The 27,591-nt window shown below is 43.9% G+C and overlaps 1 protein-coding gene across 1 annotated transcript in view; it reads right to left on the bottom strand.

The window, feature by feature from the left end:
• The window catches only part of zanl (zonadhesin, like), a 245,673-nt gene extending 220,239 nt beyond the window's left edge, over positions 1-25,434 (bottom strand). The window contains exon 1 of the mRNA XM_072259463.1: positions 25,332-25,434. Within this exon, the coding sequence (XP_072115564.1) occupies positions 25,332-25,434 (103 nt within the window). The remainder of the gene's footprint in view (positions 1-25,331) is intronic.
• Positions 25,435-27,591: the final 2,157 nt, after the last annotated feature.

The raw sequence follows: 27,591 nt of genomic DNA, 5'->3' as shown, positions 1-27,591 counted from the left end.
GCACTTTACACAGTACAACACTATACAGCCTCATTGAACTTAACCATCCCACCAGCGGGACACCATTCCAAGATGCAGGATTTCCACCCCTCTGACTTAAGCTACTCCTTACAACTCACCTGTTTGATCAACCTTGTGATCAACTGTACAACTTTCTGCTTGATAAAAATCAATGAACAAATTATGGACTTGTCCCTATTTGGTGATTCCAGACTTCATAAATCAAAGTATTCAACTTTGTTGAAGTTGTATAAGACATTGGTGAGGACTCATTTGGAGTATTGTGTGCAGTTTTGGTCACCTACCTATAGGAAAGATGTAAATAAGGTTGAAAGAGTATAGAGAAAATTTACAAGGATGCTGCCAGATCTAGAGGATGTGAGTTATATAGAAAGATTGAATAGGTTAGGACTTTATAGAAGATTGAGGGGAGATTTGATAGAGATATATGAAATTATGAGCGATATAGATATGGTAAGAGCAAGCAGGCTTTTTCAGCTGAGGCTGGGTGGGTCTACAACTAGAAGTCATAGGTTAAGGGTGAAGGGTGAAAAGTTTAATGGGAACATGAAGGGAAACTTCTTCACTCAGAGGGTGGTGAGAGTGTGGAACGAGCTGCCAGTGCAAGTGGTGCATGCGAGCTCAATTTCAATGTTGAAGAGAAGTTTGGATAGTTACATGGATGGCAGGAATATGAGGCGCTATGGTCTTGGCGCAGGTCAATGGGGCGAGGCTACTTAAATGGCTTGACATGGCTGGATGGGCCGAAGGGCCTGTTCCTGTGCTGCATTTTACCATGACTCTAGTGGGAGAAGCCATCTGTGGACCAGTCTAGAATTTACTTTTTATGTACATGATACATTGAAAGCTCTAGATAAGGATTTTAAATCATGAAAGATTGAATCTTGATACAATAAGGTAGATCCTTGATATGCTGAGATGTGCCATTGACCTCACTACCTTTCTCAATACAACATCACACCTTATTATTTACCTACAATGTATTTTCTCTGTAACTAACACTTTGTTCTGTAGCAACACACCCAAAGTGCTGCAGGAACTCAGCAGGTCTGGCAGATCTATGGAAATGAACAAACAGTCAACGTTTCGGGCCAAGACCCTTCTTCAAGTTATGCTGTTTGTTCTGTATTCTGTTATTGATTTTTTTTCCTTGTACTACCTCAATGCACTGTTGTAATGAAACGATCTGTACAGAAGGCGCAAAACAAAGTTTTCACTGTGCCTCAGAACATGTGAAATAAGAAACCGATTTACCAATGATGTCAACACGTACCCAGGGCAAGACATGGAGTAGATAACATAATGCTAGAAATAAATTACCATATCACCCAGAATCATAGAGAAGTACAGCACAGAATCAGGCTGCACCACAACCATAGCCTTCTGTAACCCCACCATCCATGTACCTATCCAAACTTCTCTTAGACATTGAAATTGAGCATACATCTCCAGGAACATAACTGTGGCAGACAGACTAGGACTAATAATAATGTTAAAGTCGAGCTCGCATGCACCACTTGTGCTGGCAGCTCATTCCACACTTTCACCACCCTCTGAGTGAAGAAGTTTCCCCTCATGTTCCCCTTAAACTTCTCACCTGTCACCCTTTCATCCATGTCATTATCCAAACTTCTCTTAGACATTGAAATTGAGCATACATCTCCAGGAACATAACTGTGGCAGACAGACTCGGACTAATAATTAGAATAATTAACTGTAAAAATAACCCATAGGGTAACAAGCAGAATAATTAATTCTATGAACAATATAATGGGAAGAGTAGCAAGCTGAATAATTTGCTCACAGAACAGAATAACAAGCAGAGAAATACACAAACTATTTGTAAATTCAGTAGTTTGGTTCCAATTTTACAACAGTGAAAATGTTTCACGAAGTATTTTCTTGGCAGTGAAATGCTTTGGGACATCCAGAAATTAAGGACTGCACTTAGGTGATTTCCTTTGCCCAAGCAGAGTCAGCAATCTCGGCTTTGTCCTCCGTCTAGCAGTTAAGGTGCTAAACACTTGCTAGATAACAGCTCTCTAGATGGCCGATTGCTCTAGGGAACATGGTGGTGGTTGAACATTGTGGAACATAGCTCAAACATGGCATCGTGTTGCTCGTCCCCAAGCACAAATTTACACAGAACATAGAAGCGTACAGCACAGGAACAGGCCATTTGGCCGATAATGTTGTGCTGTACCAGCTAAAAAGCAAATCAAAAACACCCAAACACTAATCCCTCCTACCCACACCATGTCCATATCCCTCCATCTTCCTCACATCCATGTGCCTATCAAACATCTCTTAAAAACCTCTAACATATTTGCCTCTACCACCGTACCAGGCAATGCATTCCAGGCACCCACCACTGTGAATAAAAAACTTACTACTCACATCCCCCTTTGAACCTACCCCCTTTCACCTTCAATGCATGTCCTCTGGTATTAGACATTTCTACCCTGGGAAACAGATACTCTCTGTCCACTCTGTCTGTGCCTCTCATAATTTTATAAACCTCTATCAGATCTCCCCTCAGCCTCTGCTGCTCCAGGGAAAACAACCCAAGTTTATGCAGCCTCTCATGATAGCACAAGCTCTCTGAACCAAGCACCCTCTCTAAAGCCCCAATATCCTTCCTATAGTGGGGCAATACTCCAGATGTGTCCTAACCAGAGTTTGATAAAGTTGCAACGTAAACTCCTGACTTTTGATGTCAATGTCTCGAGTAATAAAAACAAGCCTCCTTAACCACCTTATCGACCTGTGCAGCCACTTTCAAGGAGCTATGAACTTGGATCCCAAGAATCAGAATCAGGTTTAATATTATTGGCATATGTCGTGAAATGTGTTAACTCTCTGCTCGGCAACACTGTTAAGGATCTTTCCCTTAATAGTGTGCTGTCTCTTTGCATTTGCCCTACCAAGGTGCAACACCTCACATTTATCTGCGTTAAATTCCATCTGCCATTTCTCTGCCCATATCTCAGTGTATTCTTTGCCAGTCTTCCACACTATCCACAACTCCGTCAAACTTGTTATCATCTGCAGACGTACATCTACATTTTTTTTCCTGAGACCACCCTACCAGCTTCTTCTTGCCACCCTGACTTCAAGAAAAGACCACAGCATAGACCAAAGCTGGGGCTGGGGGAGAGATTTTTGAGATCTTCCTGTTCCCCTTGGCTAAACATCCCCATTAGACTTAAATCACAGAATCACACTGCAGAATTCTGTCACACTCACCTGAACCCTGAAGCAGCTGCGAAGAGGCCAAGAATAACAGTTAACTTGCAGCAGGGATTGATCTTCATAATGAAATAACATTCAAGTTTGGCTGCCAAAAGTGACTGGGTGATAAAGCAGATTGCGCGCCCTTTATAAGTTTACGACGGATGATCGAAGGTTGACTGTAGAGGAGTGTGTTTGTATGACTTGATTGCAAAGAAACTTCGTCATAGGTATGTGGTAATATGGACCTTTTCAGGCCCTCGTACCTGGTATCTTGCATGGGAATCTGTAAGGGAAGGACTCTGTGAGCAGTCAATACACAAGCACCTGAACGGGGCACCTTCTGCAGATCAGGAATCTGTGTGACACAAGGCTTCTTCAAAAGTGGTCTCTGAGAAAAGAACATCTCCGCACCACCCTCCATGAGCAGGATTTCCCGGTGGCCAAGCATTTTAATTCCCATTCCCATTCCCGTTCCAACGTGGTGGTTCATGCTCTCCCCTTGTCCCAAGATGAGGCCACCCTCAGGGGGAAGGAGCTGCACCTTATATTATGTCATGGTAGCTTCCAACCTGATGGCATGAACATCGATTTTCTTTTTCTTCCAGTGAACAAAATTTCCCCCCTTCCTCTTTTTCTCACTCTGACCTTTTTGCTTCTTCTCACCTGCCTATTACTTCCCCCTGCATCCCCCCCCACTCCTTCCCTTTCTCCCATTGTCCACTCCCCTCTCCTGTCAGATTCCTTCTCCTCCAGCCCTTGACATTTCCAACCCACCTGGCTTCACCTATCGCTTTCCAGCTAGCCTCTTCCCCTCCCCTCCAACTTTTTATTGTGGCATCTTCCTCCTCCCTTCTCAGTTCTGAAGAAGGGTCTTGGCCCAAAAGTTGATACTCTGTTTACTTCCATAGATGCTGCTTGACCTGCTGAGTTCCTCCAGCATTTTGTGTGTGATGCTCACGTATCTTAATTAGAAAGAATTCTATAGGGCAGTGGTAGTCGCACTTGGTTAATGGAACTTGAGGTGATTGCTGACTTTGTTGGGGATGTACCATATGATAGGTGATGTCAGGTACCTATGGGCTTCATGCAAGAAGATCTGTACAGTAGGCAGTGAATCTTAGAGTACAAAGCACAGAAACAGATCATTCAACCATGTATTCGACTCTGACCTGGTCTTCTGCTGCATCCCATCTGCCCATGTCTGGACTATAACCCTCCGTGCTCATTTCATCCATGTACCTATCTAACCTCCTCTTAAATGTTACAATTGAATCTGCATCCACCACTTCCACTGGAAGCTCGCTCCGAATTCTCGCCACCCTTTGAGTGAAGAAGTTCACTCTCCGATTCCCCTTAAACATTTCACCTTATAAATATCTCATCTTCAAGGGGCGATGCCCCAAAGAGACAGCATCCATCATTAAGGACCCCCATCACCCTTGTCTCATTGCTACCATCAGGGAGAAGGTACAGGAGCCTGAAGGCACACACTCAGTGATTCAGGAGCAGCTTCTTCCCTTCTGCCAACGGATTTCTGAATGGACATTAAACACATGAACACCATCTCACTATTTTTTTCTCTTCTTTTGCACGATTAATTTAATTTATTTAATGTGTGTGTGTGTGTGTGTGTGTGTGTGTGTGCGCGCGCGAAAACCGGAGCGCCTAGAGGAAACCAATATGCTCATGGGAAGAATGCACAAACATTCTTACAGAGGGCAGTAGAGTTGAACCCTGAATTCCAACGTCTCAAGCTGCAATATCGTTCTACATAACATCCCAGCTTCTATACTCGATGCCCCAATTTATGAAGGCCAATGTGCTAGAGACTCTCTTTACAACCCTATCTGCCTGTGTTGCCATTTCCAAGGAATTTCAAGGATGGGAACTGGAGTGATAGTGCTGAGGATGAAGTAGTTGATTTACAAACAGAAGCAGCGTGTAGTGAGACTGCTAGCAAGGAGAGGCTGATAACGGCAAAATTGCAGTCAACTGGATGAGTCGCAATGTAAAAGGCAGACAAAATTGAAAAGACCATGACATGGGAGCAGAATTCAGCCACTTAGCCCATTGAGTCTGTTTTGCCATTCAATAATGGCTGATCCTTTTTTTCCCCTCACCAGCCCCACTCCTCGGCCTTCTCCCTGTAATCTTTGATGCTATTGTCAGTCAAGAACCTAGCAATCTCCGACTTATATACATCCAACGTTCTGGTCTCCACAGCTGCCTGTGGTAACAAATATCACAAATTCACCACCTTCTGGCTAAAGAAATTTCTGCACATCTCTGTTTTAAATGAAAAAGCATTTTAAAACTCTGTTTTAAATCTTCTATCCTGAAGCTGTGCCCCCTTGTCCTAGACACCCCCACCATGGGAAACATCCTTTCCACATCTGCCATGTTCAGGACTTTCACATTCAAAAGGTTTCAATAAGATCCTCTTCATCCTTCTAAATTCCAGCGAGTACAGACCCACAGCCATCAAATGTTCCTCATATGATAACCCTTTCATTACTGGAATCATCTTTGTGAACCTCCTCTGAACCCTTTCCAATGCCAGCACATCTTTTCTAAGATGAGGGGCCCAAAACTGTTCACAACACTCAAGGTGATGCCTCATCAGTGCCTTATAAAGCCTCAACATCACATCCCTGCTCTTGTATTCTAGTACTCTTGAAATGAATACTAACGTTGTATTTGCCTTCCTCACCACATACTCAATCTGCAAGTTAACCTTTAGGGTGTTCTGCACAAGGACTCCCAAGTCCATTTGCATCTCAGATTTTTGGATTTTCTCGCCATTTATAAAATAGTCAGCACATTTATTTCTTCTACCAAAGTGCATGACTATGCATTTTCCAACATAATATTTCATTTACCACTTTCTTGCCCATTTTCCTAATCTTTTTAAGTCCTTCTGCAGTTTTCCTGTTTCCTCGGCATTATCTGCCTCTCCACCAATCTTGGTATCATCTGCAAACTTGGCAACAAAGCCATCTGCTCCATCATCTAAATCACTGATAAACAGCATAAAAAGGTGAATAGGGTGATACTGAAGGTGTTATACTTGAATATGCACAGTATACAGAATAAAGCAGATGAACTTGCAGCACAGTTAGAGACTGGTATGTAGGCATCACTGAATCATGGCTGAAAGAAGAATATAGCTGGGAAGTTAATGTCTAAAGATACACATTGTATCGAAAGGACAGGGAGGTAGGCAGAGGGGGTGGTGTGGTTCTGTTTGTAAAAAATTAAATCAAATCATGAGAAAGAGGTGACATAGGGTAGGAAGGTGTTGAATCATGGGTAGAGCTAAGGAACTACAAGGATGAAAAAAATCCCTATGGGAGTTGTATACAGTAGTAAGAAATGTAGTCTACAAATTACAACAGGAGATAGACAATACATTGCCAAAAGGGCAATGTTACAATAGTCACAGTGGGTTTCAATATGCAGGTAGATTGGGAAAATCAGGTTGGTGCCGGATCCTAAGAGGCGAAATTTCTGTAATGGCTTTTTAGAACAGCTTGTGGTTGAGCCCACTAGGGGATCAGCTATTCTGGATTGAGTGTTGTGTCATGAACCAGAATTGATTAGAGAGTTTAAGGTAGAGGAGCTCTTAGGGGCCAGTGATCATAATATGTTAGAATTCACCCTGCAATTTGAGAAGGAGCTCAAGAGAAATATGTATCAGTATTACAGTGGAGTAAAGGGAATTACAGAGGCATGAGAGAGGAGATGGCCAAAATTGATTGGAAAAGGACACTGGCAGAGATAACACAGAGCAGCAATGGCTGGAATTTCTGGGAGCAATTCGGAAGGCACTTCTGCTAAAGGTAGGATGACACAACCATGACTGACAAGAGAAATGAAAGCTAACATAAAAACAAAAGAGTGGGCTATAATAGAGCAAAGATTAGTGAGAAGTTAGAGGATTGGGAAGCTTTTAAAAACCAACAAAAGGCCACTAAAAATTTATAAAGAAGCATAAAATGGAATACTAAGTTAATTAGCCAATAATATTAAAGAAGATACCAGTAGTTTCTTCGGTTATATAAAGTGTAAAAGAGAGGTGAGATTAGATATTGGACCATTGCAAAATGTTGCTGGAGAAGTAGTAATGGGGGAGAAGTAAATGGTGAAAGAAATGAATAAGTATTTTGCTTCAGTCTTCACTGTGGAAGACACTAGCAGTATGCTGGAAGTTCAGGGGTCAGAAGCATATGAAGTTACCATGACTAGGGAGAAGGATCTTGGGAAACTGAAAGGTCTGAAGGCAGTTAAGTCACCTGGACCAGATGGTGTAAACCCCAGGGTTCTGAAAGATGTGGCTGAAGAGATTGTGGAGGTATCAGTAATGATCTTTCAATAATCACTAGATTCTGGCATGGGATAACTGGACACGAACATTGCAAATGTCACTCCACTGTTAAAGAAGAGAGAAATGCAGAAGAAAGGAAGTTACATGTATATGCCAGTTAGTCTGACCTCAGTGGCTGGAAAGATGTTGGTGTTGATTGTTAAGGATGTGGTTTCAGAGTACATGGAGGCATATGATAAAACAGGCTGTAGTCAGCATGGTTTCGTTAAGGAAAATCTTGCCTCAGAAATCTCTTGGAATTGTCTGAAGAAATAACAAGCAGTATAGACAAAGTAGGATCAGTGGATATTGTGTACTTGGATTTTCAGGAGGCCTTTGACAAGATGCTACACAAGAGGCTGCTTAACAAGTTAAGAGACCATGGTATTACAGAAAAGATACTGCATGGATAGAGCATTGGCTGATTGACAGGAGGCAAAGAGTGGGAATAAAGGGATCCTTTTCTGGTTGACTGCCGGAGACTAGTGGTCCTCCACAGGGTTCAGTGTTGGGACTGCTTCGAGATGATGGAATTGATGGCTTGGTGGCCAAGGACGAACACATCAAAAATATGTGGAGGAGTAGGCAAATTTAAGGGAATGGAGGGCTACAGAAGGACTTAGACAGATTAGGAGAATGGGCAAAGATTTGGCAGATGGAATACAGTGTCAGGAAGTGTATGTTCATGCACATTGGTAGAAGAAATAAAAATGTGGACTATTTTCTAAATGGGGAGAAAATTCAAAAATCTGAGGTGCAAGGAGACTTGGGAGTCCTTGTAAAGGATTCCCTGAAGTTACTTTGCAGGTTGAGTCAGTGGTGAGGAAGGCAAATGCAATGGTACCATTTATTTCATGAGGATCATAATATTTTTATTTTATTGAGATACAGCACAGAAAAGGCCCTTGTGGCCCTTTGAGCCGTGCTTCCTAGTAATCCCCTGATTTAACCCTAGCCTAATCACAGGACAATTTACAATGACCGATTAACCTATCAACTGGTATCTCTTTGGACTGTGGGAGGAAACCGGAGCACGCGGAGGAAACCCATGTGGTTACGGGGAGAACGTACAAACTCATTATGGGCAGTGGCAGGAATTGAACCCGGCTCGCTGGTACTGTAAAGCCTTGTGCTAACCACTACGCTACTGTGCCGTATAACAACAAGGATGTAATATCAAACACAAGGAAATCAGCAGATGCTAGAAATCCAGAAAATCTGCAGATGCTAGAAATCCAAGCAACACACAAAACATGCTGGAGGAACTCAGCCGGCCAGGCAGCATCTATGGAAAAGAGAAAGCAGCTGACGTTTCGGGCCAAGACCCTTTTGCAGAATTCAGCAGGTTCTGCTGAAGGGTCTTAGTCCAAAATATTGACTGTACTCTTTTCCATAGATGCCGCTTGGCCCGCAGAGTTCCTCCAGCATTAAGGATGTATTGTTGAGGCTTTAAAAGGTACTTCAGAGGCCTCACTTAGACTATTATGGACAGTTGTGGGCCCCTCAGCATGTGCTGAAAAAGGAGAGGGTTTAAAGGAGTTTCACGGAAATGATTCTGGGATTGAAAGGCTTGTCTTATGAGGAGCATTTTATGGCTCTGGGCCTCTACTCAGCAGAGGTAGTGTTCATGATTTAGATTAGATTAGATTGATTATTGTCATTGTGCCGAGTACAGATACAAAGCCAATGAAATGCAGTTAGCATCTGACCAGAAATGCAAAGAATAGTGTTATTTACAAAATAACTGCAAATAAAAAGTAAGTGCTACAGCACACAAATATAAAAGTACTGAGACAGAACAATATGGGTTCAATACTGCTTAGCGCTGTGATGTGAGGTTTAGCAGGGTCACAGCCTCAGGGAAGGAGCTCTTCCTGTGCCTGCTGGTGTGGGAGCAGAGGCTCCTGTAGCACCTACCGGATGGGAGGAGAGTAAAAAGTCCATGGTTAGGGTGAGATGCATCCTTGATAATGCTTTTCGCCCTGCCCAGGCAGCGTTTATGGTAGATGTTCTCAATGGTGGGCAATTGGGAGCTGATAATCCGCTGGGCAGTTTTCACCACACGCTGGAGTGCTTTGCGGTCCAATACGGGACAATTGCCATACCACACTGAGATGCAGTTGGTGAGTATTGTTACGTACCCCGTAACTGGGTTGCCAAACCAGCAGAAAGGGATCACTCAGTTGGAGTCTGGATTACTAGAACTAAGAAAGTTTTATTAAAGAAACAAGCAACACAGTACTCTAATCAAAAGGATAATGAATGCAACAGTTCAGCAATGATAAACATACATGTACACAGAATTAAGATAACAGGATCAATCAAGCTCTATCGTTGTCTAGGGGTAAATGACCAGTTTCAAAGTGACACAAAGTTCAGTTCAATTTAGTTCAGTTCAGTTCAGTTTGCAGTAATCGCTGCCGTGGCGATGGACAGTGGGAAGAAGGAGAGAGAGAGCAAAAATGACTGAATATTCAAGGCTTCCACACAGACCTTCGCAGTCAGCTTTCGGGCGAGTCCTTTGTGATGTCATCTGAGGTCACCGACCGTGACCCCTCCGTTTCCAGATACGATCATTTCTCTGCAGTGAACCCAGCACCCAGGCAAGGGTGGACACACACCAGGTTCCCGCCGATCGTGCCTTTCCACCCTGAGCGTCTATGGCTTGATCCCGCGATCAGCCGTCCAAAAGCTTCCCACCGACTTGTGAGAGGCGCACTGCTTCCAGGGTCTCGTTACCTCGGGTGTCGTGTGTCTTGCCTTAGCGAACCTGTCCCTTTTTATCCCCCTGCTGGGGTACGGCCTGTCCATCACTTCAAACAGTTCAGGGTTCAAAGGGGGAGCCGATCTTGACAGCTCTCCTTCCCCTTCATTAACATCTCCAAAGGCTGCTTCATTGTTTTCCTTATCTCTCTCTCTCCTGAAGACAGGTGGCAGACCAACTGTTGATCCCACTGGTGCCAGCACAGGACAGCTACATCTTAATCTATGTGTATTCTTGTCACAGTATGCTCTCAATGGTACAGCGGTAAAAGTCTGTCAGTATCCTGGGACGGAAGTGAGCTTTCTTGATGCTCCACAGGAATTAAAGGTGCTGCTTCGCCTTTTCGATCAGGATGGAGGAGTTCAGGGACCAGGTGAGATCCTCGGAAATGTGGCCACCAAGGAATTTGAAGCTTGATCACGCTCCACTACAGCTCTGTTGATGTAGATGGGGACGTGAGTGTGGCTCCTAGCATGCCTGAAGTCCACAATGATCTCCTTGGTCTTCTGGGTGTTAAGGGCCAGGTTTTAAATGTCCATTCAAAAATTTGATGGTGGAGGGGAAGAAGTTGCTCCTGAAACACTGAGTGTGTGCCTTCAGGCTCCTGTACCTCCTTGTTGAAGATAGCAATGAGAAGGCAGTGTGTGCCTTCAGGCTTCTGTAAACTCCTTCCTGATGGTAGCAATGAGATGAGGGCATGTCCTGATTGATCTGGGTCCTTAATGATGGATGTCGCCTTTTTGAGACATTGCTCCTGGAAGATGTCCTGGATGTTCTGGAAGCTAGTGCCCATGATGGAGTTGACCAACTTTACAACTTTCAACAGATTCTGTTTCGTCTTCTGTTTTGATTGTTGTTTTGAATATAATTGCCTTAGCAATAAGCATCATCAGTTTGAAAACACACCTTTCTATTCACTGACAGTAAAAATTATCTCCCTCTGCTGAGGAAATGTCAATAAACTATGAGTTACGTAAGGAGGTTTTGGTCAATGGTGGGTTCCTCCCTCTACCATCGCAATACAGATGAACAGTTCCCATAGAAACAGTGGCTCAAAGGTTCTGCCAACATCTGCTTGGCAAGAATTAGAGCAACGATTTAAACTTTGTACATCAATCACTTTCAACATTTATGACTGGCGGTAGGACAATGGAAATAGTGTCCCTGTCAGAGACTTCAGATATCAGTAATACAAACACCTTTCCATATCTTAATTCAGCTTTCATTATTGGCTCTAACTGATATGATAAGCAATCTGTAACATAACATTATCAATATCTTTTAGCAGCACGTCATTGCAACTTTATATTAATGACAACATTATAAAATAATTGAAAGCAATTTCTGGTTTTAATTCAATTGTGACATACTTTTGCGTAGTATGGGTGGCGGGGTGGAGATACGTCTCTACCAAAGGAGCTGTAAGGCATTTCATCCCTCCACTAGCCTGCAGGTCACCCTTGGGCAAGGTGTAGCACCTGCTTAGCAGCCCCCACCCCCCCCCCATCGATCAGGGTCACATGAAACCATGGGAGCAGGTGGTGGATGGTCGTATCACAAGTCCTGGTTATGTTACCGTTGACATCAGGCAGACCATTTCTGAAGAGTATTGATCATGGCTGGGATCACCTGTCTTGCAAAGACACTGCCCAGAGGAAGGCAATGGCAAACCACTTGGGTGGAAACATTTGCCAAGGACTATCATAGTCATGGAAAGACCCATGATCACCCAGTCATACAACAAGGCACATAACAAACAACAAATAAATTGAAAATGTTTGTCTTTTGAGTGGGTGGGGCTAAGAGTGGAAAACTGAGCAATGTAAAAAGTGGAACTAGAGGCGCAGTGAGAGGTGGAATGGGTGTATGGAGGGGGGAAGTGGGAGTCAGTAGAGGGAGTGGCAATGTCGTGAGACACGGGTGTCTATTACATAGATGGGGGGGTGCAGGAAGACAAGATGTTAGGTGTAGAGAATGGCAGCCTGGGAGTGTAGAGAAAGGGAGAATGGAATGGAAAAGGAGAGTTGGCAAGTACAGAGAGAGAGTTAGTGAAAGGCATAGAGTAGATGTTCCCATCCTACGCTCCCCAGACCCCTTGCTTAATGGTACTATCCTTCCCCTCCCTCCACCACTACCTTTTCATCCTGGCACCTTACCCCTTCCTTCTTTGTCCTGAAGCGAGGTCTTGGCCTCAAAACACTGACTGTTTATTCATTTCCATGGGTGCTGCCTGACCTGCTGAGTTCCTCCAGAATTTTGTGCATCTTGTTAAAGGTCTTGGTCCATGACATAAAAAAGGTTGGCAACCTCTGTCATAGCAAGGTGGTGTGAAGGGAAAGGCAAGTGCAGTTTAGAAAAGTGGGAAATAAGTTGGTGCAAGACAAGAGAAGGGTAGTGGAGGATGTAGAGTGAGGGGGATTGGATGTAGGACATTCGGAGTGATGGAGGTTGACAGTTAATTTATGGGGATGCATTGGGTGGTGGGGTGGAGATATGTCTTTCCCAAAGGAAAGGTAAGGCACTCTTTCCCTCCACTGCCTAGATTAGAGCACCTCAGTTATTAGGAGAGATTAGATAGGAAGGAGTTGTTTTCCCTTGAATGAAGGAGGCTTGGGGGAAGACTTGATAGAAGTATGTATCATGATGACAGGTGCAGACAGAATAGATAGAATCATTTTTCCCAATGGAGGGTTATCAAAAGAAGGCACAAGAAAGCGTAGAAAGGGCAAACAGGATTCGTGTAGATGGGCAAAAAGCAAGGATGTGTGAATGAAGAGCCTCTTTCTGGACCATAGGACTCTAGAACGGACTGGTAAAAGGTGGAAGCCATTCGAGGGGCATCTGTAATCAGGGAAATAGTTGGAGAAGGATCTGTGTTAATGGATCTCATTCTCACAGTTCTAGTCAGGTCAAGTTTATTGTCATTTAACTATATACATGCATACTGCCAAACAAGACAACGTTTCCCTAGACCAGGGTGTAAAGCACAGTATTCCACATAACACACAATAGCCTAGGAAATTAAGGATAAAATCAGCAAATGATTTATGCATAGATAATCAAAGTAAAGTATAAAAATTAAGTATTGTAGGGTACAGAACAAATTAACCGCTGATACCTCAAATGTGCTGAGGCAGGGAGTTCAGAAGCCTACTGGCCTGAGGGAAGAAACTGTTTCTCACCCTGACCATTCCTGTTTTTATACATCGGAGTCTCCTGCCTGATGGTAGAAAGTCAAAGAGGATGCTGGATAGATGGGTGGGATCTTTGATAAGACCTAGGACCCTGTGTAAGCAGCACTCCTGATAACTGTCGTCAATGGATGGTAGGGAGACCCCTATGATCTTCTCAGCTGTGCTCACAGTCCTTTGTAGAGACTTTTGCTCCCATACCTGATGGAGACGCAACTTGTCAGAATGCTCCCAATGGTGCCCCTGTAAAATTCAGCTATCCTCACTTGCCTCAATCTCCTGAGGAAGTGGAGGTACTGCTGTGCCTTCCTATTCAAGGAGGTGATATTGAGGGACCAGGTGAGGTAATCTATGATGTGAACTCCCAGGAACTTGGTGAACTTAACCCTCTCTACAGGGGAGCCATGTATTCGCAGAGGAGGATGGTTCATCTGCGCCTTCCTGAAGTTCACAATCATTTCCTTGGTCTTCTCCACATTCATACAAAGGCCTTTGCTTTGCCCAGTGCATGCCCATGTACCAGTTTACCAGATGCACAGACTACCTGGAATAAAACCTGGTGGCTTTGTTGAATGCACAGTAAGATTGCAAAGCTATTTTCCCAAATGTTTTGAGAGGAGTTGTGATGCTTAGTTCCTTCCTTCCTGCCCGTTACGCTGCTGACATTTCGGGCAGCAATGAACGTCCCCATCTCTTGTGGTGTTCGGGGCTTCCTTCATTGTGTCAGTAGCTGAAACAACACTGGAGATATTGTAATGAGAGAAGCAGGGATGGCAGAGGAACTGAATGCGTATTTTGCATCAGTCTTCACAGTGGAAGACATCTGCAGTATAACGGACTTTCAAGTGTGTCAGGGAAGTGAAGTATGTGCAGTGAAAATACGACTGAGAAGGTGCTCAGGAAGCTTAATGGTTTGAGGGTGGATAAATCTCCTGGACCTGATGGAATGCACTCTTGGGTTCTAAGGAGACAGCAGAGGCATTAACAATGATCTTTCAAGAATCAATAGACTCTGGCATTGTATTGGATGACTGGAAAATTGCAAATGTTACTCCGTTACTTAAGAAAGGTGGGAGGCAGCAGAAAGGAAACTATTGACCTGTTAGCCTGACATCAGTGGTTGGGAAGTTGTTGGAATCAATTGTTAGGGATTAGATTACGGAGTACCTGGAGGCACATGACAAGGTAGGCCAAAGCCAGCATGGTTTCCTGAAAGGAAAATCCTTCCTGACAAACCTACTTCAATTTTTTGTGAAAATTACAAGCATGGTAGACAAAAGAGATGTAGTAGATGTGGTGTACTTGGATTTTCAGAAGGCTTTTGACAAGGTGCTGCACATGAAGCTCCTTAGCAAGTCTATGAAATTTGCAGGGAAGTTACTAGCATGGGTGGAACATTGGCTGATTGGCAGAAAACAGAGAGTGAGAATAAAGGGATCCTATTCTGGCTCGCTGCCGATTACCAGTGGAGTTCCACAGGGGTCAGTGTTGGAACCACTGCTTTTTATGATGTATGTCAATGTTTTGACTTTGGGATTAATGGATTTGTGGCTAAATTTGCTGAAGATACAAAGATAGGTGGAGGAGCGGGTAGTATTGAGGAAACAGAACCTGCAGAGAGGCTTAGATAGTTTACGGGAATGGGCAAAGAAGTGGCAAATGAAATACAATGTTGGAAAGTGTATGGTCATGCATTTTGGTGGAAGAAATAAACGGGCAGACTATTATTTAGATGGGGAGAGAATTCAAAATGCAGAGATGCAAAGGGACTTAGGAGTCCTCGTGCGAGATACCCTAAAGGTTAACCTCCAGGTTGAGTCAGTGGTGAAGAAGACAAATGCAATGTTTGCATTCTTTTCTAGCGGTATAGAATATAAGAACAGCATGTGATGTTGAGGCTCTATAATGCACTGGTGAGACCACACTTGGAGCATTGTGTGCAGTTTTGGTCTCCTTATTTTCAAAAGGATATACTGACATTGGAGAGGGTTCAGGGAAGATTCACGAGAATGATTCCAGGAATGAAAGGGTTACCGTATGAGGAACATCTGGCAACTCTTGGGCTGTATTCCCTGGAGTTCAGGAGAACAAGAGGGGATCTCATAGAAACATTTCAAATGTTAAAAGGCCTGAACAAATTAGATATGGCAAAGTTATTTTCCATGGTGGGGAGTCTAGGACAAGAGAGCATGACTTCAGGATTGAAGGACATTCATTTAGAACAGAGATGTGGAGAAATTACTTTAGTCAGAGGGTGGTAAATTTGTGAAATTTGTTGCCACGAGCAGCTTTTGAGGCCAAGCCACTGGATGCATTTAAGGCAGAGATAAATAAGTTCTTGCTTAGCCAGGGTATGGGGAGAAGGCAGGGGAGTGAGGATGTCTGGAAGAATTGGATCAGCCCATGACTGAATGGTGGAGCAGACTCGATGGGCCAAATGGCCTACTTCTACTCCTATATCTTATGGTCTTCCTCTTGGTTTTCACTACTGTTGGTTTTGCAAGTCCTGTGTGGGGACTCAGGAGTGCCATCACACTCAAGTGTAGAACAATTCTTCATTGATTTTGTTTTACATGACAGGGTTGTTAGCTCTGAGCTGAACCCTCAAACGTGGAAGATCGGTGGACCACTCTTAGACTGGCCTCTACCCTCTGACCTGTTTGGCATGGCTGACCCTACTGAGAGCCAAAGCATAAAGCCCTGACTCCAGCCAACATAGCTCTCGGGGTCATTGAGGCATGCAACCCTCCAAGCACAACGTCAAGGTGGTGGCCCTCTTGGATGGTTACTTAGTTTGTTTAAGCATTAAGCAATGTGGAATCACTAGACTACAGAGAGAGACACAGAGAGTTGTGGGAGTTCAGATATGTCAACGGAGTCCTGTGGTTTGTGTTGGATGGTGGCATTTAAGATGGGAGAATAGGCAATGTGGAAAATTTCATGGTCAGATTGGCCAACTGGCAGTTTATGGACTGAACATTGGAAAGTTACTCTGAACTAGTACAAGAATGAAACAGCTCACTGAAGTTCTTCTAGGAAAAGAACCATCCTCCCTCCACTATTCCCCTCCACTGTTCTCGTACATTCTGGGCAAAAGTATCATGGCTGGCTGATTCAGCCAACACCAACAGCTTCCATGTATGTGACAGCTTGTGTCCCAGAGGTATGTATTAGACAAAATTTAGACTTTGTTTTAGGCACGAATGCACCAGTGAACAACACGACCAAAGTTGACGTCCTGCAGGTAGTTCACAAAACTACTTCCTTTACTTCTTCTGAATGTGATTCTGCTACTAGCTTGTCCTTGATGGTGTGTTTTGATGTGCTCAATGGCTGAGAGGACTTTACTCATAATGGACTGGGCCAACTACACTATCTTTTGTGGAGTTTTCCTTTCAAAGGCACTGGTGTTTCCATACCAGGCTGTGATGCAGCCAATCAATATACTCTCCACTACACATCTATAGAAGTTCGTCAAAATTATTGGTGTCATGCTGAATCTACCGTGCTTTATTCGTAATTGCACTTACATGCTGGGTCCAAGACAGGTTCTCTGAAATAGTAACACATATGACATTAAAGTTGCTAACCCTCTCCACCTCTGATCCCCCGATGAGGAATGGCTCATGGACCTCTGGTTTCCCCCTCCCAAAGTCTACAATAATTTCCTTGGTCTTGCTAACATTAAGTGAGAGGTTGTTGCTATGACACCACTCAGGCAAACTTTCAATCTTTTTCCTGAATGCTGATTCATCACCACCTTTGATTCACCCTACAACAGTTGGTCATCAGCAAACGTGTACATGACGTTGGAGCTGTACTTGGCCATACAGTTATAAGTGTAAAGCAAGTAGACCAGGGGACCAAGCACACAGCTTGTGGTACACCTGTGCTGATGGAGATTGTGGAGGAGATGTTACCAATCTGAACTGACTGGGGCCTACAAGTGAGGAATTCCAATATCCAATTGCACAAGGAGGTTTTGAGGCCAAAGTCTTGGAGCTTATTGATTAGATTTGAGGGGATGATGGTATTGAATGCTGAACTGTAATCGATAAAGAACATCCCGATGTATGAATCTTTGCGAAGAAATGTTCCAGGATTGAGTGAAGAGCCAGTGAGGTGGCAAATGCTGTGGACCTGTTGTGCCGATAGGCAAATTGGAGCAGATCCAAGTCACTACTTAGGCAGGAGATGATATGTTTCATAACCAACCTCTCAAAACACTACAGTGGGTGTAAGTAAAAATGGATGATAGTCATTGAGGCAGGTCACCACGCTCTTCTTTGTCACCAATATAAATTGAAGCCTTTTTGAAACTACACACATCAAAGTTGCTGGTGAACACAGCAGGCCAGGCAGCATCTGTAGGAAGAGGTGCAGTCGACGTTTCAGGCCGAGATCCTTCGTCAGGACTAACTGAAGGAAGAGTAAGAGAGTAAGAGTTAGTCCTGACAAAGGGTCTCGGCCTGAAACGTCGACTGCACCTCTTCCTAGAGATGCTGCCCGGCCTGCTGCGTTCAGCAGCAATTTTGATGTGAGTTGCTTGAATTTCCAGCATCTGCAGAATTCCTGTTGTTTGCCTTTTTGAAACTGGTGGGTTCTACACACTGTCGAAACAGAAGGTTAAAAATCTCAATGAACACACCAGCCAGAGGGTCAGCGTCGGTCCTTAGTATGTGACCAGGTACTCTGTCCGGTCCATGTGCTTTCTGTGGAATCGCCCTCCAAAAGAAAGCCCCCACGTCAGCTTTAGAGATTGAGATCACAGGATCATCCAGGGATGTTGGGGTTCGCAATGGTTCCTCTATATTCTGATCATCAAAGTGAGCATAGAGGGCCTTGCGCTCATCTGTAAGCGAAGCCCTGCTGTCTCCCCATGTCGCTTGGTAATGTTGTTGGAGGTAATAGCGCTCAAGCCCTGCCACAGCTGTCAATCAGGCCTCATTGATTCAAGTTACTCAAGTAACTTTAAGTACGCAAGTCAGTGGTTGCTCTAAGTTTTGGAGGGTTGTGGGCGTAACAGAACTGGAAGTGAAATTTGCACTTTGTTTTAAATATTGCTAAACTGGGAGCCTCTGTATGCTGGCAGGCTGGACAAGGGTGAGATCTGGAATGGCTAGGGCCTGGCTCAAGTTACGATGTAGGCGGCAACATCCCACAGTGAATTGAAGCCACTGAGCCCGATGTTTGGATTATGATTTAAGAGCTGGGCTGAGTCAGAAGGGTCGGGTACAAGACGAATCGAGGCGGCAGGGTCCAGGCCCCAGGCCTCAGAGTGTATCAAAGCAACTGAACCCGATATTATGACAATGATTTAGGCGCCGTGCCAGATTGCAAAGGTCAGGGTGTCGGGTCACAAGGCAAGGGATGTTTACTCGGCTCTGCACTGAACTAAGGATGTATGAACAGAATCTGTTTCGTGGACTTCAGTTCAGAATGCTATTTCCTTGCTTTTATTTTTTGCATGATTTGTGTTTTTCTCTCTGCACATTGGCTGTTTGGCAATCTTCTTTTTTTAAATGGGTTCTTCTGTGTTTCTTAGTTTTGTGACTACCTATAAGGAGACAAATCTCAAGGTTGTTTAATGTATACTGTACGTTGCTGTTGTTGTTATTCCTTTCCGCGCCTTATGGCCCATCAGGCGGCAAACTTGTCTTTTTGTTTTTTTATGAGGCCAAGTTGACGTTCAAACCAGCACAGTTGGAAAGTGTGCAGGGGGATTTGAACCTGGGACCCCTCGCCTCAAAATCCGGTGCCGATGCCACTACACCACTACCAGGCATAAGGTATACATGCTTTAATAATAAATGTACTTTGAACTTTGAATTTTTGAACTAGAAAGGGAGTGGGCAGGAATGCAGGGCAGGGATGAGGATTTCCACAGTAGGGCAGAGTGGGCGAAACTACTGAGGGAGAAAATTTTACGGAACGTGGAAGCTGATTTTCAGGGCAACTGGAACTGAGAAGTAAATGGGGCCAGAGCTTCAACGCCCTGAATGTTCAGTATAATTGAGTGACACAAGCGCTTACATCTGAAGGACTTTTGTTTATGTGGGTGCAATGTTGGCATCACTGTCACAACGCAGTTAAGATAAGGTCAATGGAAATGAACTGACAATCTCCCCCTCCTAATGAATCATAATCAAAGGAGTAATTTCTACTTGACTCCTCCACACAATGGCTGCATATTGGGGTTGTAATCTCACCTCTGGTTTAAAAGCTGAATGAGGGGAGGGGAAGGTGAGTTTACGTTGACTCCCATGACTTCAAAGTTCAAAATAAATTTTATTATCAGAGTACAACCCTCAGATTCATTTTATTGTGGGCATACTCAACAAATTTATGGAATAATAACTAACCAGGATCAATGAAAGACTGCCCAACTAGGGCATTTAACCAGAGTGCAGAAGACAACACTGTGCAAATGCAAATACAAATAAGCAAAAAATATCGGGAACATGAGATGAAGAGTCCTTGAAAGTGAGTCCATTTGTTGTGGGAACATTTCAATGAGGGGGCAAGTGCAGCTGAGTGAAGTTATCCCCTTTAGTTCAAGAGCCTGATGGTTGAGTAACTGTTCCTGAACCTGGTGGTGTGAGCTGGACACCAGAACCCAGCTTAAAGCTTCAGCATAGCACTGAGGGTGACCAACTCACACCACCAAGTTCAGAAATTTTCTCCCTCAGTAGTTTCGCCCACTCTGCCCTACTGTGGAAATCTTCATTCCTGCCCTGCATTCCTGCCCAGTCCCTTTCTAGTTCAAAAATTCAAAGTTCAAAGTACATTTATTACTAAAGCACGTATACCTTATGCCAGCAGTGATGTAGTGGCATCTGCACCGGACTTCATAACTTCACCTCATAAAAAAATTCATGCCAAGTCTTTAAGTATACTTAAGGCAGAGATTGACAGATTCTTGATTGTCAGGGTATGAAGGGATACGGGGAGAAGGCAGGAGATTGGGGCTGAGAGAAAAATGGATCAGCCATGATGAAATGGCAGAGCAGACTCGATGAGCCAAATTGCCTAATTCTGCTCCTATACCTTATGGTCTTATGGTCTTATAAACCTCTACCAAATCTCCACTCAGCCTCTGTCTCTCCAGAGAAAACAACCCAAGTTCATCCAGCCTCTCGTGATAGCACATGCCCTGTAAACCAGGCAGTGTCCTGGTAAACCTTGTCTGCACCCTCTCCAAAGCCTCAACATTCTTCCTGTAGTGGGGTGACCAGAACTGTATGCAATACTCCAGATGTGGCCGAACCAGAGTTTTATGAAGTTGCAACATAACCTCCTGACTTTTGAACTCGATGCCTCGACTAATAAAAGCAAGCATTCCATAAGCCTTCTTAACCACCTTATTGACCCATGTAACCACTTTCAAGGACCTATGAACTTGGACCCCAAGATCTCTCTGTTCAGCAACATTGTTATCTACACCTTATCAGACATTGTTAAGGTGGGCAGGTGTTCAGCATCGCAGCTTGTGGGTGACTGATCTTCCTCTCTCCCTCTTGCTTGCTGCACCTGGAGGAAGGTGCCTGCATTTTGACCAGTCTCTCTCTCTCTCTCCCTCTTGCTCATTGCTCCCGGAGGAAAGTCCCCATGTTCAAATGTTCTGTCTCTCTCACTTGATGATGCTGGAGTCTTGGATCTTGGGCAAGGTTTAATTTTTTTTATAATTCAAATTTTTATTATTATTTATTCTTATTTTACAAAGCAGCACAGCATATCACAGAGCAGATACAGTACAGCATATTTACACAGCCATCCCATGACAGGAAAACAAATAAAACTTAGAGACAGAAAGAAGTTCTAATTTAAGTTTAAATAAACAAACAACAAAAATTGATCCCAAGCGTCTTGCACTTTTCCCTCTCTGTTAATTCTTCCCAACATGTGTTCATATGTTGAAATTTTAATTATTTCCTCAGTCCATTCCTTCGCAGTGGGACATCTGGGTTTTTTCCGGTCTTGCAATATAATTCTTGCAACTGTGATGAGACCCACCTTTAAAATAGTGAACTTATCATTGTTTACATTAGGTATCATTGTCCTTTCACCCAGGAGACAAAGCCGTGGGCATAAGGGCAGTGTGGAACCTGACCAGTTCCCCAACAGATCAAGAACTTTACACCAAAATGGATGAACCATGGAACACTCCCAAATCATGTGAAAATATGTGCCCACCTCATTTTTACATTTCCAGCATAAATTATTATCAACAATCCCCATTTTGTAGAGTCTAGTTGGTGTCCAATAATATCTGTGTACTATCTTATACTGAATAAATTTCCCTCTCGCTTCCCTAATATGCTTACCCATATTTGATAAAATATTTGACCACTCATTATCTTCAATATCGCTTCCAAGATCCTTCTGCCATACCTGCTTTGAGATTGTTACACGGTTCATCCACAGAGTGCTTGAACATTTTATAAAACACTGATGCTTTATGAACTCCCTGTGGTAATGTAAAGTATTCAGTTAAAGGGTTACTTTGTGGGTCACCGTTCTTAAATATGCTACTAATGCAATGTCTTATTTGTAAATACTTCCAAAAATTCCCTTTATCTACAAAGTTATATTTCCTCTGCAAATCCACATATGACATAAAAATCCCATTCTCATAGAGATCACCTACTGTATTTACACCTTTAATCTTCCATTCTTCCCAGTACACCATTCTTTTCCCAATGCATATCTCAAGATTATTCCAGAGCGAGGAGTATAACTGGTTTAAATGTGACATTCTACAAGCTTTATGAATTGTACTCCACACACTCCTTATGAAGGGTCTCGGCCCAAAACGTCGACTGTACCTCTTCCTATAGATGCTGCCTGGCCTGCTGTGTTCACCAGCATTTTTTGTATGTGTTGCTAGGATTTAGATTAGTCTTGTTTTCCAAATGCTGTGAGAGGATGTTAAGGGGAGAATGTGGTGCAGCCAGGCTCTGTTCTATAATTACCCAATCTAAATCATCATCAGCCCTGTCCCAATGTTTAGCTAATTTGATCATTTCAAAGGCTAATTTATATGCCCTGACATCTGGTAGACTGAGTCCACCCATGTCCCTGGACAGACACATCTTACTCATTTTAATTCTGGGCTTCTTCTTATCCCATAGAAAATCACTGATAATTTTGTTGTATTGCTTGTAGATCAAATCTGATATATTTAAAGGAAGCATCATAGAAAGATAGTTAAACTGAGGTGCTATGACCATTTTAACTACATTGACTTTACCCCAGAGTGACAGTCTCAGAGTCCCCCACTTATCCAGATTATTTCTTATCCTACTCAATAATGGATCATAATTTAAAGTGATTATTTCACCCAAATTCTGACTGAGTTTGATCCCTAGATACTTCATTCCAGCTGGCACCCACCTGAAATTAAACTGAGATACTGAATTTGAATAACACAATTTTGACATTGGCATAGCCTCAGATTTATTGCAGTTGATTTTATAACCAGATACCTCAGAATATAATTGAATTGTTTTTATTAGTGGGGGTAATCAGTAATAAAATATAATCAGCATATAGCATCAGCTTATGCTCCTTTCCGCCTCCCTTCACCCCTCTAATATTTGGATCTGCTCTAATTATGATTGCCAACGGTTCCAAAAAAATCATAAATAACAGTGGGGAGAGGGGGCAGCCTTGGCGTGTACCCCTTGAAATGTTGAAAAATGGGGATATGATACCATTTGTAATAACTGCAGCCTTAGGGTTTTTATACAAAATTCAAATCCATGATTTAAAGATAGAGCCAAACCCAAAGGATGACAAGGCTGTGGTGAAAAATCTCCATGCAACCCTGTCAAAGGCCTTTTCGGCGTCCAGGGAGATGGCAGTAACTGGGACACTACATGAGGAGTTTAGCCATGTTAGGTGCAGTAATAAGCCTTCTTAACCACTTGATGATGCTGGAGTCTTGGATCTTGGGCAAGGTTTAATTGATGTGGTTTGTGAATTGGACTCTGTAGTTCTCACCATGATGTATTCCTGGTTTAGAAAACATAGAAAGTATAGAAACATAGACAACATAGAAAAACTATGTTTCTGATCGCTCCTTTTTTTTGCTGCTGGTTTGTGTGATTTTGATTGGGGCAGACAGGCTCTGTGGCCTGCAGATAACGAACATCACAGCGCTGGGTTTGGTTGGACTGAGCTGGACTGAATATGCCTGGACACTTTAGGTGACTTTATGGTTTAGTATTTTATATTTTGTGTTTTCTTGTGTTTTTTTGGCAGTTCGTGCGATTTGTTTTCTTTTTGTGTTGAGGGTTTGATGTTTTTCTTTGAACGTGGTCCCAAGGTGTTTCTTTGTTTCGTGGCTTCTGTGGGAAGGTGATTCTCAGGGTTGTATACTGCATACGTACTTTGATACAGCAGAATTTTGAATCTTTGAGGATAGGACTCAGTTCTAAATGAATAAGGCTGCTGTGACTGTGAACAAAGCCACCAGCGAGACAAAGCTTTAAAAGATATAAAAGTTTTTATTCAGGACACACACAAGCTGACAGCCTTTGGAGTCACTGAAGAGAGAGGCTCCCTGACACAACATTTTTTTGTTCCTCTCTGTGCCTTGTGACGCATCAAGCAGTAAACTTGCTGTTTCTTTAGTACTTGTCTGTTTTTTATGAGGCCGAGTTGTTAGCTCGACGCTCAACCCTCAACCCAGTATGGATGGAAAGCGTACAAGGAGCAAGCCAGGTTCATACTCACCTCACCACTCACCTCGAAGTCCGGTGCTGATGCCACTACACAACTGGCTGGCTAAGACTCAAAATTGGTTGTTTGGCATCCACCTGTCTCGAAGGACAAGGGGTGATGATCATCATCACAAGCCTCGGCAGAAGGTGTGAAGATCCTGAGATGCCCAGTCCTCAAGATCCCCCTCTCAGCCTCACCAGTGTAGTCCAAATAAAAGCTTATGAAGCAATACGTTTGACGCCAGCTTGGTGACAGGAGCTGTTGGAAGGATGTTCAATGACGTTCAGCCACCGTGGGGGCTCCACTCCGGATTTGCTGTCTGGGTTTGCTCCCACAGCATTTGTCTCTCCCAAGGCTGCCCACAAGGCAGTGAGGCTATTTACCCATGGCTGGAGATCTGGTCCTCTGTAGTTCAGCCTGAGTCCAAAAAGAGTTCCGTTTCTGTGTGTCACCAGCTAGGAGGGACTACATGAGGCTTGCTATTGGAGAGGCGGTGTACTGGCAGGGAGAGACTCACACATTCACCTCTCCTTTTCGCAAGACTGCTAGCCAGTGGTGGAAGCTGAAAGTGAGAGCCACAAGCACTACCCACTACACTCCAACACTAGACACCACAACAACCATTTTGACACCAGGCTCAACATTACATCACATTTTTATACATTAAAAAACAAAGGTAACAGGACAATTTCCATTGTTATAGTGCCCTCATGTTCCTTTTGAGTTACGTGTAATTTTTCAAATTCCTGGATCTTACCATCATTGCACCCAAAGTGAACAGTAGGTGAGTGCAAAAGTATTTTCACTGTGAAGACCTGTTGCCCCTCGATAAACCAAAGTGGCAGTGGGGCTAAGGGGCTGCTGCAGACAGGTTTTAATTTAGAGATGTAGAAGGTGAGGCTGATCTTTAGGGTTTCGGGGAACTGCAAGATGTAAGCCAGTGGATTTACTTTCCTCAGGATCTTAAAGGGACCAATGAATTTGGGCACCAACTTTCTAGATTCCACTTGGAATCATGAGTGGAGAGCCAGACCTGTTGCCCAGGCTGTAACATGGGTCCCAGACTTCTCCTTCAATTTGCCCTGGTCTCTGCTGTCTGGGCAGGGGCCAGCAAAATCTCTCCTGATCTCATCCATTTCTCCTTGCAGCATTGGACAAGATCTTCTGCCACAGGGACCCCAACCTCGGCTTCTGGGGTCTGAAAGAGATACAGAGAAAACCGAACTGGCACTTGGATGGTGACATCCCATGCACCGAGTACTGTAAGTTGTTGTGGGCAATCTCTGCCCATATCAAATGGTCACACCACTCATTAGGTCTTTCTGAGGCCAGGCATCTCAGGGTATGTTCTAAATCTTGGTTGGTCTGCTCCGTCTGGCCTTTGGACTGTAGGTGAAATCCAGAGAAAAGGCTTGCTGTTGTCCCTATTATTTTACAGAATGTCCTCCAGAAATGTGATGCGAATTATGGACCACGATCCGAGACAATGTCCACCAGGAATCCGTGGATCCTGAAGGCCTGGTCCAGGGCAATCTTGGCCATCTCCGCTGCAGGCAGTAGTTTCTCCAAGGCAATGAACTTGCTGGCTTTCAAAAACCGATTGACAACTCCCATGACAACCGACTTCCCCTTGGATGGTGGAAGACCCATGACAAAGTCCACGGAGACATGTGCCCAAGGTCTTTTCAGAACGGTAGGCGGTGGAGGAGCTCTTGAGGCACACACCTCACATGCCTGCAAATACTGCCGAACCTCTTTCATCATTCTGGGCCACCAATACCTTCTCTTGATAAACTCGAGGGTCCTGGCAATCCCTGAGTGTGTGGTCATTCTGGCATGGGGTGAAGTGGTGATAGGCTGCTCTTCACATTCCGGTTCATCAAGCTGGCAGGACAGGGCATCTGGCTTCTGGTTCTTGGATCCTAGTCGATAGGTTAGGATGAAATTAAAAAAGAAAGACCACCTGGCCTGCCTGGAATTCAGCCTCTTGAATATAAGTCAGGTTCTTATGGTTAGTCACACCATTCCTCAAAAGCTAACTGAATCACAAGAAACTCGGATTTCTTAGTCAGTGCCGTCAGTGGAGCTACCACTGAGCTGAAGTTCCTGATGAATTTACAGTAGAAGTTAGCAAACCCCAGGAATTGTTGGACCTATTTGATATTGGATGGTGGCGGCCAGTCTGACTACCTAGGATTTGGTAGGGTCCATCTCGAGATTACCATTACAGATGATGACACCCAAAAATGAAACCGTCATCACATGAAACTCGGACTTCGCCAACTTGACGTAAAGTCCATGGTCTAGTAGCCTCTTAAAAATGTCCCTGATGTGAGCAATGTGCTCCTCCATGGACTTTGAGAAGTTTAGGATATCATCCAAGTAGATGAAGATGGACTTATGGAGAGTATCCCGTAGCACGTCGTTTAAAAAGCTTGGAAAATGTCTGGGGTGTTCACAAGCTGAAGGGCATAACCTGGTACTCGTGGTGTCCTATTGGTGTAATGAATTGGTCCACTCTTTGCCCTCCCTGATACAGACCAGATTGTAGGCACTCTGGAGCCCTAATTTTGTGAATACCCTCACCCCTTAGAGCATCTCGCAAGCCATATTCATAAGAGGAAGGGGGTAGTGATTCTTGGCCATTATGCAGTTTAATCCCTGTAATCAATGCATGGCTGCAGGCTCCCATCTTACTTTGGTATGAAGAAGCAGCTTGCACCGTTGGGTGAGGTGGAGAGCCAAATGAAGCCGTGGAAAGAGCCTCCTTTCCATACTCCTCCATGGCATTTCTCGCTGGGCCTGAGAGCATGTACAATCAACCCCATGGAGGACAAGTACTGGGCAGCAGGTCTATGGCATAATTGTAGGGTTGATGCGGTGGAAGAGTCAAGGCCTTTCCCTTGCTGAAGACCTCCTCCATGTCCTTGTAAACAGAGGGTATTTTGACCAGTTTGGGTGTTACTATCTCCTCTGAACATTCCCTCGAGGACAACTCAGGAAGCTGAATAGTCTAAAGGTAGATAAATCTCCCGGACCAGATGGAATGCAGGCGCGTGTTCTGAAGGAAGTAGCTGTGGAGATTGCGGAAGCATTAGCAATGATCTTTCAAAAGTTGATAGATTCTGGCATGGTTCCGGAGGACTGGAAGATTGAAAATGTCACTCCGCTATTTAAGAAGGGGGCAAGGAAGCAAAAAAGAAATTATAGACCTGTTTGCTTGACATCGGTGGTTGGGAAGTTGTTGGTCGATTGTCAAGGATGAGGTTACAGAGTACCTGGAGGCATATGAC

The sequence above is a fragment of the Mobula birostris genome, chromosome 5 (assembly GCF_030028105.1).
Source record: "Mobula birostris isolate sMobBir1 chromosome 5, sMobBir1.hap1, whole genome shotgun sequence".
NCBI lineage: Eukaryota > Metazoa > Chordata > Chondrichthyes > Myliobatiformes > Myliobatidae > Mobula > Mobula birostris.
Note: the sequence above shows the minus strand (reverse complement) of the source record. Positions and strands in the feature narration are given on the sequence as shown.